The sequence below is a fragment of the Myotis nattereri genome, assembly GCF_964212035.1.
Source record: "Myotis nattereri genome assembly, chromosome: 15".
NCBI classification, from domain to species: domain Eukaryota; kingdom Metazoa; phylum Chordata; class Mammalia; order Chiroptera; family Vespertilionidae; genus Myotis; species Myotis nattereri.
This window is the reverse complement of record NC_138090.1, coordinates 16,677,413-16,694,981: the sequence shown is the minus strand read 5'-3', so window position 1 is coordinate 16,694,981 and position 17,569 is coordinate 16,677,413. Positions and strand designations below refer to the sequence as shown.

Genomic DNA, 17,569 nt, shown 5'->3' with positions numbered 1-17,569 from the left:
GGAGGCCCAATCATAGTGTATAGTGTATTCTTTAAACACACACACACACACACACACACACACACACACACACACACGTTTTTATTGATTTCAAAGAGAGGAATGGAGAGGGAGAGAGAGATATAAACATCAATGATGAGAGTGTATCATTGATCGGCTGCCTCCTGCATGCCCCCCATGTTAGGGATGGAGCTTAGAACCCTGGTATGTACCCTGCCAGGGAATCAAACTGTGACCTCCTGGTTCATGGGATGGTGCTCAACCACTGAGCAACACGTGTTGACAGAACACAGAGTATTCTTGATTTATAAGGTCATGCCATTTTCTTTCCTCACAACCCACGCCTTGCCTGCCACTCCTTTAGTCAGAGATAACATCTGATGTAATATTTTAATTTTCTTGTATAACTATGGTCCTGAATTATGACCTCTTGCTTATTTCCCCAGCTCCTTGTTAGATATCAGTCAACATTTCAGAAAGTTTTGGGTTTCCCCTTTGTTCCCATATTACATTTCCTCGTGGAAGGCAGACATTGCAAGGATTTTCTGAGGGGAGGAGTATAAGTCCACATCTAATTGTGTATTTGTATGCGTAGCCTGCAATTTAAATTCTGCACTAAGTGCTAGGGGGAAAAAAGAGCCTGTTTTAAAGCTTGTTTCAAGCTGTTAGGCCTTCTGAAAAATAAATAGAATAATAAAATGTGACTTAATATCTTTCTCCTTCCAGGTTGCCAGGTATTTATAAGCCACATGGCTTTCCCTGACTTGGGGAATAAATAAACTTGTGACAGCAATGGTGAAAATATTCTAAAACATTAATATTTAGAAAGAAGTAAATTATGATAATATTCTTCCTGAGAACCATTTAGGAAAACCAATGGATTTCTCTGTATTTGTGACTTACTGGGGGAAGAACAGCAATGCTCAGTAAGATAAGGTGGAATTGCTTTGCTGGTAGCATTTTTAGGGTATTAAAGAGAAACAATTTGTGGTTTTTACAGGGAGGTGGTAAGTCCTAGGAGAACTCTAACAGACACAATTAAGAGAGACCAGATCCTTGACCACAAATGTTGAAGAAGTTGGTGGTTCCTTAAGCAGCTACTAGTAACTTGGGTGTCCAGTAACCGGTCTGTGCAACCGGCACCTGCTTTGTGGCTGCCAAGAACTCAAATCCCTCAACAGAAACCAAGACTGCAAAGTAAGGAATTCTTGGAAACCCAAAGTGTTTAGAGAGCTTTGGGAAAGTATTTTTCAGCTGGCCCCCTAGCCTGTGTGGATACATTTACAGACTGGTTTAAGGAGCTAGTGCTAGAGTTTCCAAAGAGAGGAAACCTCAGGCTGAAAGGAGGCTGCCTCCACTGATGAACTGCTTAGGCAGCAGGCACGGAGTAGTTCAAAATCTCCATCTCAAGAAAGATGACCGTGCCAGGAGGTCTTTCTGTTCACACACGTGTAGGAAAGTGTTACTGAGGATCTTGGCTTGGGTACCGCTGGAAGCAGGCAAGCCCTGTGACAGGGAACTGAGTGTCAGCTGGCAGTTCCTGTGGGGGGTGACCTTAGGAAGCTCAGGTAGTGGAGAGAGAAAGTAAGACAAGGAAGAGCAGGAAGCTGTGAAAGGGGGTGTTAACAAGCTAGTTACCACTGTGGGCATCTGGCACTGGGTCCCATTGAGGAACTTGGGGATGCAGCAAAGAGCATGCCTGGCATTATTTCTGACTGAGGGGCAAGGGAGATAGGTTTTTTAATCTACCGTCTCTCCATCAGTCATTGATTGAGGGCTGCTTTTAGAGGCACTGGCTCCTTTGCACTTCAGATCATCCTGTGATTGGGTTCCCGCATGGAGAAGAAAAGCTGCAGGCAGAGAGCTACAGATGTGGCAATAAAGAGCACCTGCTAAAAAATACCAATGGCATATTTAACAGAACTAGGACAATAGTCCAAATACTTCTGTGGAACCACAAAAAGATCCTAAATAGCCACAGCAATCTTGAGAAAGTAAAACAAAGTTGGAGGAATCATGCTATCTGATATCAAACTATACTACAAGGCCATAGTAATCAAAACAGCATGACACTGGCATAGAAACAGACATACAGGTCAATGGAACAGAATGGAGAGCCCAGAAATAAGCCAATGCCTATATGGTCAATTATTGTTTGACAAAGGAGGCAAGAACATATAATGGGGTAAAGACAATCTATTTAATAAATGGTGTTGGGAAAATTTGGGTACATACAAAAAAAAAAAGAAAGAAAGAAACTAGATCACCTTCTTACACCACATACTGAACAATGGTCCTTGAAAGGACTGACTCCATCCTGTCCCTTGCCCTCCATCTGAACCATAGGCACTCCATCTTGTTCCCGTAACCTCTATTTTGTAAGAACTGCCATTTAAAATTTTCCACTAAACACAGATGGTCCTTTGTTCTGTTAATTCCAGGAAGTAACTAAACCAGATAGCCTCCCTGATAGAAGTAACTCTGCTATTTCTAGCTTCTGTAAGCACGCTTGCTCAAATAATGAGGAAAAGAAGACATTTTTGGGGAGGGGCTAGCAATCTGAATCTGTGCCAGTAACCTAATGTACCCTCCTATCAGCCTATAGTCTAGTCACTGCCCCTCTTAATTATCTGGTCCTGCAAGCCACTCTGCTGGCGTAGGGGTCTGGTCTGTCCGTGGTTCCTCCCATGCCAGGTGTCTTCTGGTTATCTGAGCTATGCTCAAGGCTGCACACTTTTTATGGGATATCTGCTAAGCACACTGCCCCCACCCCAGCACACAGTTTTTTGTTTTGTTTTGTTTTTTTTCCTTTATAAGCTAATCCCTAAGTTCATTTGGGGCTGTGAGGTTTTGGAGAAACATTAGTTCTCTTGCGGCCCCCGCGTTTGCGATAAAGACTCCAAATTCGGCCCTCTGACTGTGGCGTCTGCTGTTTGACTAGCTGAATTCCAATATAACAATACAAGAATAAGCTCAAATTGGAGTAAAGACTTAAATGTAAGACTCAAAACCATAACAATCCTAGAAGGAAACATAGAAAGTAAAATCTTGGACATTTCTCTTGTCCCTCCCCCCAATCCTGAAATATCTACTGGGGCAAGGGGAACAAAAGAAAAAAAATAAACAAATGAAATGAAATAAAACTAAAAGGTTTTTGCACAGCAAAGGAAACCATCAACAAAATGAAAAGACAATTCATGGACACAGACAACAAACAATATTGTGATTGCCAGAGGGAAGGGAGGGATGGGGAGGAGGTAGAAGAGGGTAGAGGAGATAAATGGTGATGGAAGAAGGCTTGACTTGGGTTGGTAAATACATAATACAATATACAGATGATATATTGTAGAATTCTATACCTGAAACCTATATAACTTTATTAAACAATGTCGCCCCAATAAATTAAATAATAAAAGAAAAGACAACCCACAAACAAACAAAACAGAAACAGACTCATAGATACAGAGAACAGACTGATGGTTGCCAGAGGGGAGATGGGTTGGGGGACTGGGTGAAAAAGGTGAAGGGATTGAGAAGTACCGATTGGCAGTTACAAAACAGTCGTGGGATGGAAAATACAGCATAGGAAATGTAGTCAATAATACTATATTAACTATTTATGGTGCCAGATGGGTACTGAAAATATCAGGGAGAACACTTTGAAAAGTATATGATTGTCTAACCACTATGCTGTACATCTGAAAGTAAGACAAAATAATACTAAATGTAAATAAAATACAAACTGTTTCTTTGTAAAAAAAAAAAAAAAAAAGCACCCGCTGCACTAATGAGCAGTGACACCTCTGAGCAGGTGGAAGGGGTGTTATTCTTTGGTTAACGTAGAAGTTTGTCTAAGATCTATCAGGAGATGCTGCTCTCCTTATATAACTATAACTTGGTCTTTCAGGGCAATGACCACAGGTGCCACAAATCCAGGTGTGCAAGGCAAGATAAGGAAAACGACAGAGCCTCAGATGTAGATGACCTTGGAGAGAGCTAGACCGAAAATCCTGAGGGCAGGATGGAGTGTGTGTGTGCGTGCGTGCGTGTGTGTGATAGGGGAGATGGGTTTCATTCTTTCTCATTGCCTGCTCAATAAATGTTCTCGTGGAATGCTTTCGGTTACTGTTCCTGTCCAAGGGAGCGGAGTGGAAGTGAAGAGAGCAGAGGTGGTAGCAGCTACTGAAACCCTTACGTGGATGCTGTTCATCATCGCCTCCTCCACACAGAGCTGATTCTCCTGCAAGGTCTTCCCCTGTCTCTTGCAAACATCATGTAGATTCTTGATGTCAACTTGCAGGCTCAAGAGCTTGCTGCTCAGGCTGCTCACTTCTCTGTCTCTTTCCCCCGCCTAGGCCGTCAGAAAAACAGAGGCATCAATTAATCAGCCACCAAGTAAATGCTTACTTTCGTTCACTTAACTGGTTGACAGAGACTTTAAATTGGCTGAAGATTTGTCCATCTACCCTTTGCTGTTATTACTCATTCCGTGTAACACTTACACATTCTCCATTCTCGAGGTGTCTGAGTGCTCTGCATTGTTCAGACAATTACTTATTTAATTAATCTTCGCCCACTGCTGTGTAGGTGCCTCACAGACACTTCCCCTGTTTTGCAAGAGGAAGTCAGTGCCTAGAATAATTCCAGGCACCTTGTGGATTGTCTATGAATATTAATGGGTCTGCCACTGATGAGATCAACATATTGAGACGTCAAAAAACTTGTCAAGATGAGTGAATCAGTGATGGAGTTGCTGTGGATTCTGAAGTCTCTTCACTCTCTTCAATCCACTAAACCAAGAGACCTCCCTCACCTGTAAACCTAGTGCTTTTTCTTTGGAGACATATACCAATGGGAATAAAAGTAAAATCCCTGGGCTGATTATATAAGATCAATGCCTCTGAATATGAGTGAAAAAGATGAGTTAATTATTGCTAGGTCAGAATGAAAAGTAGTGGCTGAGATCACTAATAGAGAGTGTGAAGTATAGTAACTTCAGTGGGGTTAGGGGTGTGGAGCTGTGGGTAGAGGGTGGGTGCTCCATTACACTAGGGTGTCACTTTTGACTCCCAGGGTTGGGGTGGCTGGCATCAGGGTGGAAAGACATTAGGAAGTAGCCCTCTGTGATCCTGTCCAGTGCTTTCGCTCTGACACTGTGCAGACTGTCCATAACACTCATGAAGACAGGCACTACCTACCACCTCTGAGTTTCAGATGTTGGAAATGAGGCTGGTGCTTTTTTTTAAAAAAATATTTTATTGATTTTTTACAGAGAGGAAAGGAGAGGGACAGAGAGTTAGAAACATCGATGGGAGAGAAACATCAATCAGCCGCCTCCTGCACACCTCCCACTGGGGATGTGCCTGCAACCAAGGTACATGCCCTTGACCGGAATTGAACCTGGGACTCCCCAGTCCAAAGGCCGACGCTCTATCCACTGAGCAAACCAGCCAGGGCGAGGCTGGTGCTTTTATGGAAGGTACCTGGTTTATGTTAGGTTACTCAGAGTGAGCTCTTAGACAAAGATTCATGACACCTATTAAAGAAACACTCCCAAGAGCAATCAGCAGGGAAGTGGGGGAAGCAGGACAGGGAAGGAGAAGAAGCCAAGCAAGGGCAGGATTTCAGACAGAGTCCTGAGGGCAGTAGCTTTAGCCTGATCCCACGGGAACTCTGGAGTGTAAGTTACACCTCAGAGTCTATCCTGATTAGATGCACAGAAAGCCGGGTTGTCAGACTCGGCATCAGCCAGTCAATGGCTAAGGGCAGCCCCATGGGAGGAAGGTTCCCAAGGACTTCCAGTTCTGTGCTCTTCTGAGAAAAGTGACCCCAATAGCCCAAGGACAATTCTTTCTAAGAGAGTTGCAGGTGCAGAAGCGCACAGAAGCCATGGTGCAAAGAAATGGAAAGTGACCCAAGCAACAAGGTCCCATGGCTAGTTAGCAGCAGGATGAGGAGAATTCTGCTCTCTCGACCCTGTAGCCAGTGCTCTGTCACCATATCCCACCGATGGCTCTGGCTTCCCATATGGACATCATAAATCAAGCCCTTCTGGACAGGTCAGTGTAAGAGACCTCTTTACAAAGCTGAGGGGCCAGAGAATAACCAGGGGCATTGGACACTACAATGTCAGACTATTCGGAATTCAGAAGGTTTCCCAGAAGTGCTGCTGTCTCAGCTGATTTATTTCTTCATTTCCATTTAGTACCTGGATTTTTTTTTTTTTTTACCACTTTACAGTTTAATTAGGTTAACGGCATGGCTCTATCATTAAAAGGATTTCATTATCTCAAAACTCTCTCTCTTCCACCCGTCTCTTGTTCCTCACTTTCAGAAAAACAACGGTGGATGTCAAACTGCCCCAAGCATGTAATTACCAGTAAGACAATTACCAGGGACTCTCTTAAGAGAATATGTGTAGAGCAGCTAAAAAAAAAGAAAGTAGTGTACAGACACTGTTTTCTAACTGGAAAATAAAACCCTTGAGCGGACAAGGAGCAGCAGTTTGATTCTGATGCTTTAAAATCCCTTGTGTCATGGCTGCCCTGGTGGGAACAGGATACAGAGGCTCATTTGGGAGTGAGACCCTAGGGATCCCCTCCTCTCCTGCTCCTATCTTTCCTTGGCATCTATGAAGAGATTAGGTGACAGTACAGTCCCTCCTCTATGGCCGTGCACATGCCCTGTACTCTTGCTTTGATGCTGAATATCTGCGTCTCACGGCAAGGACCTTGCCACCAGATTGTCCTATATGGAGCCTGGTACACTGTAGACTCATTAACAAAGCACCAACTCTATACATCCTGAATCTCTCCAAGTTAAAAGTTAAATGTCCTCTCTCTTTCAGGGCAATAAAAAAATCCCCTCTGCCTCCAGTGTTGGATGTCCTCGGAGCCGAAGGCCTGCTAGCCCAATGCTGTTGCATGCCTAGGACTTCAGAAATAGATCTTTAATGTGCATGAGCTCATCTAATTTAGACATTAGCATTGACTCAGAGTCTCTGAGGCAATTTCTTCATTCATAACACAAGAGTTTTGGAATAAATAATCTTTCTTTGAGGATTTCCTTAATCAGTTGAATAACAAATGTGTTTTGCAGGATGTCAAATGAAATTTACTTTTGAAATAAAAATCTAACCATTCACTCCTAAAGACCCAATCATACAGGGTTTTTTATTTATCAGAACAAGAGTGGAAATGCTGAGAGAGCAATAAAATGATTTCCTTGAATCATGTATTATTTTTTACTGTAGGAAATTGTAAGAAGAGGCTGTGCTCACCTCAGAACTCCAGAAAGGCAAATGTTTCTGAGCTTCCAGTAAACCTAATTTCCTGCTAATATCTTGCACAGCGGTCACTGAACACTGTTTTCTAATCCCATCTACTTTATGAAGGCTAAATTCCAGGCAGATGCCTTTTGAGTATCAGTACGTCGTAAGGATTGATTTAATCTGACATTTCATCAATCAAAGCTCCGTAACCAGTACCAGTGCATGAGATGAACTGAGAGTCATAATGCTGACCCTCAGGCCCCATCCGACCCTGACCCAGACCTGAAGTCATTAACGATGACTCAAATCACAAGCCTGCTATGCTAGGTAAGTTTTCTCTTAAGCCAGCACTTAGATTCCCTGTTTTGCTTCTGTAAGGTTGGAACTTGGTCACTTTGCTCGAAGGCATGTGACATCATCCAACCACAGGCAAAATGGTGAGTGCTGATATTGCAGTTGCTACTATGCTCATGATAGTTATTGGAAAATAGGTTATTCACTGAAGCAACTTTTCTGATGGAGTAAATGGATCTTTTTTCTAAGAGCATGCCTTCTTGAACATGTACTTCAAAAGATGGGAGAAGCCCTGGCTGGTGTGGCTCAGTGTCGACCTATGAACCAGGAAGTCATAGTTCAAATCCTGGTCAGGGCATGTGCCCGAGTTGTAAACTCCATCCCCAGTGTGGAGCGTGCAGGAATCATCAGTGATTCTCTCTCATCATTGATGTTTCTATCTCTCTCTTTCTCTCCATTCCTCTCTGAAATCAATAAAAACGTATTTTTAAAAAAGGAAGAAATTTTGCTCTAGGCTTCAAAGTATTGACAGATAGTCTCATGCTTTTTTTTTTTGGTGGGGGGAGGGAGTGGGATCCTGATGTTAAACCGAAACTTTGTGATTCAGTTGCCTTCTCAAATCCCAAGAGCATTAGGAAGGTATTTGGCACTTGAAAAAACAAGAAAGCTTGGGTGGAAGTTTCCAGAGTAATTTTGGGGTCAACTAACACCACCTTAAAAATCATCGGTTTTGGGAAATTATCTTCTTTGAAGATAATGACAAATTTTCAACAAATTTGTCGTCTTAATCACCACTACCATTCAACATATAGAAGTTTACAGTGAGAGTTATGTTTAAAAAAAAACCCATGAAACATTGCTTCAGGAATTTTTATATTTTCCTTGTGCAGCAACAGAGTTTACAGTTATCCACAGTAATTTCAAACACTGTTAGTGTTACTCCTAACTTGCTTCCTGAGTTTATTGTTCCATCTATAGAAATATTGCAGTTTTTGATGACTGATGATGGGAATTAATGGGCACTTATCCAGGGTTTTGTCTGGGAGCAAAAACTCTGGAATCAATTATGTTCATATAGTAAAGAATGAGTGTATATTTTATTGTATTCTAAATTCTTTAAAGATTGGCTCACTGTATAAAGTATACAGTTCAGTATACACAGGGCAGATGGCAGAGGTCAGCCATCTATGGAATATGTGGCAACTTTTATTGGCACCTGGGCAATTGCCACATACTTTTCTCCATCATATCCTTGGAGAAATTATTTCCCTAGAAAATAAGCTCCACGAGAACAGGGATCTTTGTCTGTTCACTGCTTCCTCCCCAGCCCCTAGGACAGTGGTTCTCAAACGTCTGGCCCTTTAAATACAGTTCCTCATGTTGTGACCCAATCATAGAATTATTTTCGTTGCTACTTCATAACTGTAATGTTGCTACTGCTATGAATCATAATGTAAATATCTGATATGCAGGATGGTCTTAGGCAACCCCTGTGAAAGGGTTGTTCGATCTTCAAAGGGGTCGCGACCCACAGGTTGAGAACCGCTGCGCCTAGGACAATGCCTGGCACATTGAAGGTGCTCCAAAGATATCAGCTGAATGAAGGAATGCCCTTCTAGAAAATCCATACCAGATCCTTGTTCCGGCAGAGCTCGCAGCAGATCCTGTACGGCTATCCTCTAGTAATCCAGCAGGAAAGGAGCTGAAACACCGCTTTTAGAAGCTGCTCACCTCTTGGTAGGAGGTCTGTTAAAAAGCATATGTCATGTGGGACAACCCTACACTAGCCAGAACTTATCCCTTAAATCCTTTCTGGAACAAGGCAGGGAATACATAAACACAGTTTGACCAAAATATTAAAATAATCAGAACATTCCACTTCCATATCATTCTAGATAAAGGGAGAATGTTGGCAACAAAAGTTAATATTTTTAAGAGCTTTCTCTGTCCCAAGCACTAGTGTTTTACAAGCAATATTTTACTTAATCCTTAGAGCAAGCCTCTGAAATAGGTGCTCATTCTTCATATATATATATTTAAATATATTTTATTGATTTATTACAGAGAGGAAGGGAGAGAGACAGAGAGCTAGAAACATCAATGAGAGAGAAACATCAATCAGCTGCCTCCTGCACATCTCCTACTGGGGATGTGCCCGCAACCCAGGTACATGCCCTTGACTGGAATCGAACCCGGGACCCTTCAGTCCGCAGGCCGACACTCCATCCACTGAGCCAAACCGGTTTTGGCCTTCATATATTTTTTAAAAATATATTTTTATTGATTTCAGAGAGGGAGAGGGAGAGAGAGAGATAGAGACATCAATGATGAGAGAAAATTATTGACTGGTTGCCTTCTGCACACCTCCCGCTGGGGATCCAGCCCACAACCCTGGCATGTCCCCAACTGGGAATCGAACCATGACCTCCTGGTTCATAAGTCGATGCCCAAACACTGAGCCACACTGGTTGGGCTCTTCATATTTTTTAGGTAAGGCAAAGGAAGCTCTGAGAGGGTATGCAGCATGCCCCATACCATACTGCAATTAGATGTGCACTCAGACCCACCCAGCTCAAGACTGAACTCTTAAATGCTGTGCCCTACTGCCCACCCGTCTGTGATATTTCTGGGTGCCTAATACTGGCATTTTGAATTATGAACCTTGAAAAGAAGTTCCTTGTAACAAAGGTTCAACTTCATATATGTATAGGAATTAGAAGCCTTACCTCATCTTTCATTTCCTTGGCACGTCTCAATTCTCCTTTAAGTTTTAGCATTTTCTGAGCTTTGTTATAAACCTGGAAAAGTATAAAGATTTAAGATGGAAAAACTATAAATGAGTCCAGTCCTTTAAAGACTTTCCCATCTGGATATGTGCTCTCAGCAGGGAGTTCAGAAAAATTTCCCAAACTGTTAGCAATACTTACTTATCTACCCATCTGTTTGTGTTTCCAAAAGTTAAATCCTTCACCAGGAAGACAACCATGGTTTTACATCTTTTCCAAAAAACTATCACTAAATAGTTTCTAAATTTATCCTTCCTGGAAAGCAAAAGGTCTGAAATGATTTTACTTCCTAGATTCCTAAGTATTGGGTGGCTCAACGTAGTTAATATTATGCACTAATTTTTAAAAAATATATTTTATTGATTTTTTACAGAGAGGAAGGGAGAGGGATAGAGAGTTAGAAACATCGATGATAGAGAAACATCGATCAGCTGCCTCCTGCACACTCCCCACTGGGGATGTGCCCGCAACATGCCCTTGACTGGAATCGAACCCAGGACCCTTGAGTCCACAGGCCAATGCTCTATCCACTGAGCCAAACCGGTTAGGGCTGCACTAATTAAAATCAGATAGAATGTGCACAACCCAACTTTATTCTCATGATAACCCTGGGAGGTAGACACTATTACTATCTCTATTTTACAGAGGAGGAAACTGAAGCCCAGAGAGGCTAAGTGACTTACCCAAGGTCACACAGGCCCCCTTACTACTCCATGAGGAACTAATTTATAACTATTATTTTGGAAATATCTTATGATGTGATTTAAGCAGCAAGTTACTGTAACGTTGGTGCTTGTAAAGTTAGGAAACATAAAGTGCTTCAAATGTCTAGATAAAAAGCCTCAAAGAAAGCCAAAGATTTTTGCTCATGTATGGGTGTAAGGACAGGATGATGCATTTGAGGTCATAATGCACTGAGCTTAATGAAATAATCGAATTCATTCTGTTTTTAACTCTAAGACTACAAGAAATTTCCACCAGCCACTTACCTGCATAATAGTTCCAAGAATGAGAAGCTATCAAAATACTCATTCTTTGTAATGAACCACATCCCCCACCCCTAATATAAGCCAAGAGGAAGAAAGAATGCTGGTGAGACATGGAATTTGGAATGTTTTATGAGGTTGCATTCTGATGTGCTGCATTGTTTCTCCTCTTAAGTCTTCATGCACAGAGATGCATCATGGGAATGGTGAGGTAGCTCAGGCTTACCCAGCAGGGAGAGGCTAGTGATGCTGCAGTAACAACTGCCAAATCTCAGTGGCTTACAACCATGAAGGTTTATTTTTCATTCATGCTACATGTCCTTTATGAGTCAGCTGGGGTTCTGCTCTTCATTGTCCTCAGCTGGTAGAATCTTTATCATTTAGTATGTTGCCTGTTGCCATGGCAGCAGAAAGGGAACTTGGTGACTCACATACAGATTCTTAAAGTGGAAGTGACACATTTCACTTCTGTTCCCATTTCATTGGTCAAAACAAGTCACATGGCCAGGCCTAACTTCTTCCTTTATTCCCCAAAGGAAATATTGGTGAACATCACAAATGACTAGGTATTTTAGGTGACTGGGCTGCTATAACAATTTATCACAGACTGGATAGCTTATAAACAGCAGAAGTTTCTCATAGTTTGAAGGCTGAGAAGTCCAAGATCAAGCCACTGGCAGAACTGATGTCTAGTAAAGCCCTGGCCAGGTGGTTCATTGGTTGGAGCATCATCATTCAAGGTCAGAGCACATATATATCTAGTTTGCGGGTTTGATCCCCAGTTGGGGTGAGTGCGGGAGGCAACGGGTCAATGTTTCTCTCTCACATCGATATCTCTTTCTCTCTCTACCCACTTCCTTTCTATAAAATCATATAAAATCAGTGAAAACATATCCTTGGTTGAGGACTTAAAAAAAATGAAAAGAAAAGAAGAGAAAGAAGAAAAGAAAAGGATTGGTGTCTGGTGAAGTCCCACTTACGTGATGGCTGTTTTTGTTGTTGATGTTAATCCTCATCAGAGGATATTTTTTCCATTGATTTTTAGAGATAGTAGAAGGGAGGGAGGGAGGAAAAGAGAAAGATAGATGTGAGAGAGACATATCAATTGGTTTCCTCCCCCACACCTGACTGGGGCCAGGGATCGAACCTACAACCCAGGTAGGCGCCCTTGACCAGGAATTGAATCTGCGACACTCTAACCACTGAGCAACACTGAACAGAGCCCCCCCCCCCCCCGCCCCCCGTAACTTCACATGGTCGTAGGGACAAGGAAGCTCTGTGAGGTCTGTTTTATAATGGAACTAATCTCATTCATGCAGGACCCACCCTCATGACCTAAACACTTTCCAAAGGTCTCCCCTTTAACGTGGGGTTAAGGTTTCAACACATGAATTTGGGGGGGACACAAACATTTAATCCACAGCGCTAGTAAATGAGAAGATTAAAAATAGTGTGGCATATAAGGATACCAACAGGGCTCCTGGCCACCAAGCTTCTAAACCTGGTTTAGCATCTAATTAAAAAATGTACTGATCTCTCTGAGCCTCTGCATGTGGCTCTGCAAACTGGGGGACTGTGCTAAATGATTGTTAATTCTTTCCTAGCTCTAAGGTTTACTGATTCAATGTTCTACCTTGACAGACATCTTTCTTACTAAATAACCATGAACTCAGCCTAAGCATCACATAAAAAAAAAGAAATTGGAAGAAAACAAATATATCCTTGAGAATAATATTCTTCTCCAGGCAGACCTACTGGATAGTCAGGAGATGATTCTTAGATCAAATGCAATCTTGTCCAAATTGTGACTGTTTCATCTAATGTGGAGTTACACAGCTATAGTTGCAAGGGCCAAGAGCATTTGGAAGGAAAAGTAGAAGGCACAGGGCTCTCATATTTGCATGGAAATGTATTGGACTTCCCTAAGTAAAATAAGTCAGAGGAAAAAGACAGAGTTAAATTGTACTCCATGAGAGAGACATGGGAATCCTGTGAGTCATTAACAACAGCAGTGGGCAATTTGGAAGTGCTTATGATGAAATAAAATGGAAGGGTTATATGATAAATTTTCGAAGCATTTGACAGTAATGTTTGCCAGATGGATAAGGAAGAGTGCGTTGAGGGAGCCTCAAATGCTTTATAAAATGATCACGTGAAACTTCACAGTGCTCTGTGAGGAGTGTGACTGGGCAAATATTTTGTACAGCAGAGAATTCATCACAGAAAGAGGGGGTCCCTACCTGATCTCTGGGCCCAGGACTTGAATGTCTTTCCTCTCCTCAAACCCTTATTCTACCTCTTCTGTGATGCTGTCTTCTGCATTTTTGTTGAAACCTTAACTTCCTCATGTCTCTTTTCCTCCATCAGCATCTTCAATTCTGCTGCATCTGCCCAGGGAACTGCTTTCTTGTATTCCAAAGTTCTGCTGTCTGCTTTTCCAGTATGCCTTCCCTTGGTGACAGCTGTGTCCAGAAAAAAAAGTACGGTAAAAATAAAATCTTGGTCAGAGCATCTAGTAATGTTTTGTGCCTCCTAAGTTGACCTCAGTCCACACTCAAGGTCACCTTATAGATTTCCAAGAAACAGTAACACTGCACCTCACATGAGTGACTAGCGTAGCAGGTATGAACTCAGGTGTGCAAAGAAAAAGTTACTATTTTTCTATTACTCTATAATGAGCTCCATTTCCACCAAATGGCAGAGAACAGAATCTTAGTTATCTCTGAGAAAGTATCATCATTTTAAGGTTAAAAATGATCCCCTTCACCTCTTCAAGGTTTTCCAGAGTATAAATTCTGGGGTCCTAGGTTGGGTCCTGGCGTCAGGGTGACTTCTGGTCCATGGCATGGGCATCTCTCCCAGGTGAAGTGTGCTAAGATGTCTGTGTCTTGGTCAACAGGCCACAAATACTGCATCTTCCTCAGGCTGCGGGCTTTGGATCTGCTGGCCCTCTTTTGTCCTTCAAGGATGACCCTAATGCATAAAGACAGAGACACACACCTGTGAGATGGGTCTCAGGCCCTCTCTTCTTAGAGCTTCCCTACCATCGTTCTATTTTTTGCCTGGAAAGGTGTTAACAAGGGGATAGAATCCAAAGATCTTGCTCACTTTTCTGCTCCTCATTCCTGGTATTGATCAAAAGTCCCTTCTGCCTCTAAATTGCTAAACCAATCTGAGGTTCTGTTGTGTTCCCCACTTTCACCCATGTCTTCTATCTCAGGGTCTAATCCTCTTGCATATGTTCAAATTCTCTGCTTCTTCTTTCTTAACTCAGAGAGTCTTTGTTTAGTTTTGGGGAGAGGAAGAAAAAAGGGTTCAAGTGAACAAGTTCAATGAAATACAGGTTGAGCGGACAGGATGGGAAACACATGTTAGTACTTCATGCACCATCGGCCCACATTAGATTACACAAAAGCCCTAATCACAGGTTGCTGATGCTGCTTCTCTCTCCAGGTAACTGGTCACTACCTGGGTACACAGATGGCCTACTGGTCTTGGAGCAACACTGTCTGTTCCTTTTCCTTCATCACCTGGATGGAAGAATACCCAGGATCACTTTTTTTCATCTAAAACATTTTTTCTATGTTTTCATGGAAAGAGATGCCATTCAGTTTAAGCTTAAAGCTATCCTTGGGGGTTAATCAAAATAAACAGATTTACCTACACCGAGTCCTAAATCTTTCCTTTACTCTTACCGAGTTTTAGACTTTTCTCCAATATACCATCTCCTTCCAATGAAAATGTTTGATGAATCCTAGGTTTCTTTATTATTGAAAAGATGAAAGGATGTTCAGTGTTTCCCCTATTTTAAAATATTATGTGAGCACCATGAATGAACATGGATGCTTCTTCCTTAATAAATAATTTTTACCCTGAATGCATGGGTGAAGGCATAGTGTACAGAGGTCTGGCATGAAGAGAGTCTATCTCTTTGAATCCAAACCCAGTTCTACAAGAGAAAAATCCCTGATCATATAGGGCATATCTACTGGGGGAAGACGGTAGGAGGAGATGATGCTGGAGATGGTTTTTTCAGGGTCTGGGAATTCTGCACCATAATTTAGTGAATAATAACCTGACACCAAGATCACTATCTGGGTCATAGTCCAACTCCAGGACTGAGGCTCTTCGGGGGAGGAAGTAGGGCTGATCGGTCTTTGCAGGAGTTTTGGAATGGAAAAGAAAAAAGAGGGTCCAGGAGGAATAGGAGAAGGAATTCCAGGGTTTATCAGACTCACTGTTGCAGGTAAAAATCTCTCTCTGTGGCTATCTCCTTTGGTACTTTTTTAAAAAAATATATTTTATTGATTTTTTACAGAGAGAAAGGGAGAGGGATAGAGAGTTAGAAACATCAATGAGAGAGAAACATCGATCAGCTGCCTCCTGCACGCTCCCCGCTGGGGATGTGCCTGCAACCAAGGTACATGCTCTTGACTGGAATCGAACCTGGGACCCTTGAGTCCACAGGCCGACGCTCTATACATTGAGCCAAACTGGTCAGGGCCTTTGGTACTTTTCACAGAGGTTTTCAGTTGCCTTTTTCAATATCCATACTTTTTATCTTCCTTAGTAAGAGCACCCTAATTTTATTGTGGTGTCCATGTACTCATCAAGAAGACTACTGATCTCAGCCTCTCTTGTAGTTGGGGATGATTATAAGTTTTAACCAATGAGCTGTAAGAAGAAATGTTTGGAATGCTGATTTAATGGCTGGTGCTCCAGCAATCATTTGGAACATGAGAAGATACTCAAAGAGACAGAAGGAACTTAGGTCCCTGATGGTATGGAACCACCATGCTAGTCCTAATCACAGAGAGCAATTTATGTCATAAGTCACTGTTATTTTGGATATTTTTCATGTAGTTGAATATATTGCAAATGAACAAAGTACCCTTATTTATGTTCCTCTCAGAGAGACCTCCCTATAACTCACATCTCATTTCTAGCACTTCCACCAGCTGCTTCTTCTATACATTCTCCCACCTGACTGCTCAATATCTTCCTTCTTTCCTTCCTTCCTTCCTCCCTCCCTCCCTCCCTCCCTCCCTCCCTCCCTCCCTTCCTCCCTCCCTCCCTCCCTCCCTTCCTCCCTCCCTCCCTCCCTCACTCCCTCCTCTTTCTTTTCTTTTCTTTTCTCTTCTCTTCTTTTCTTTTCTTTTCTTTCTTTTCTTTCTTCTTTCTTTCTCTCTCTCCCTCTTTCTTTCTCTTTCTTTCTTCCTTCCTTCCTTCTTTCCTTCCTTTCCTTCCTTCCTTCCTTTCCTCCCTCCCTCCCTCCCTCCCTCCCTCCCTCCCTCCCTCCCTCCTTTCTTTCTTTCTTTCTTTCTTTCTTTCTTTCTTTCTTTCTTTCTTTCTTTCTTTCCTTCTTTCTCTTTCCTTTCAATGACATATCTGCTTTCTGCCTGCTCAAATATCACATACCTTCAAGGCCCAACTCAATGGCCATTTCTGTCATCTTCTCTCCAATTTTAATTTCCAGAGTTATGGAATGTTATAATTAATTTCCAAAAGCTTGCATGGCACAATTACTATATATCAGGCACTGTTTTAAACATAAAATTTCATAGCTAATCCTCACAGTAACCCTGCCAGCTAGGTAACTCCTCACATTCCCATAACACTTTACCTATATGTCTTTTACCACAACAGTATCTGCCATTATTCTGGTTATTTATGATTTTCTTTGTCCCCCACAAAGTAAGCAAGGTCTTCTCTGGTGAAAAAACAGGAACATACAGACCTTTCTGAAATACTTTTAAATTTCCAGAAAAGTTGTAAAAATACAACAGAGAGTTCCTATATATCCTTTCTCCAGTTTCCTCATTGTTTGTATTTATTACCAATGATCCTAACCTTGGTCACTTGGTTATGCTGGTGTCTACTGAGTTTATCCACTATACAGTTACTGTGATTCCATTATACTTCATAAAAAAATCTGAGAATTGGTTCCTTGAGTTGCCTTGGCTGCCTTCTTCCTGGTACTATGCAAGAAGAGTCTTGTTTTGATAAAAAAAGCTTTCAAATTTCTTCCTCCTTGTTCTCTATGTGAGCTCCCTCCACCTTCTTCCAGGTTTCGGAAGGTTCAGTGAATGAGCCACGGCCTTTTGGAGGTGATACGGTCAGTTGGCATTTGTCTTGGTGCCTGTTTCCAGCAGGATAAGGGTTAAGTTCTTTGGGAAAACTTCAGCACAGAACTGCCAAGTCTCCTAGGTTCAGCTCAGCAATCAAACAGCATA

The 17,569-nt window shown here is 42.1% G+C and overlaps 1 protein-coding gene across 1 annotated transcript in view; it reads right to left on the bottom strand.

The window, feature by feature from the left end:
* PMFBP1 (polyamine modulated factor 1 binding protein 1) overlaps positions 1-10,341 on the bottom strand; it is a gene marked incomplete at both ends in the record, with an annotated part of 46,760 nt that extends 36,419 nt beyond the window's left edge. Inside the window, 2 exons of the mRNA XM_081108355.1 lie at positions 4,196-4,351; positions 10,291-10,341. Coding sequence (XP_080964481.1) covers positions 4,196-4,351; positions 10,291-10,341 — 207 coding nt within the window. The remainder of the gene's footprint in view (positions 1-4,195; positions 4,352-10,290) is intronic.
* Positions 10,342-17,569: the final 7,228 nt, after the last annotated feature.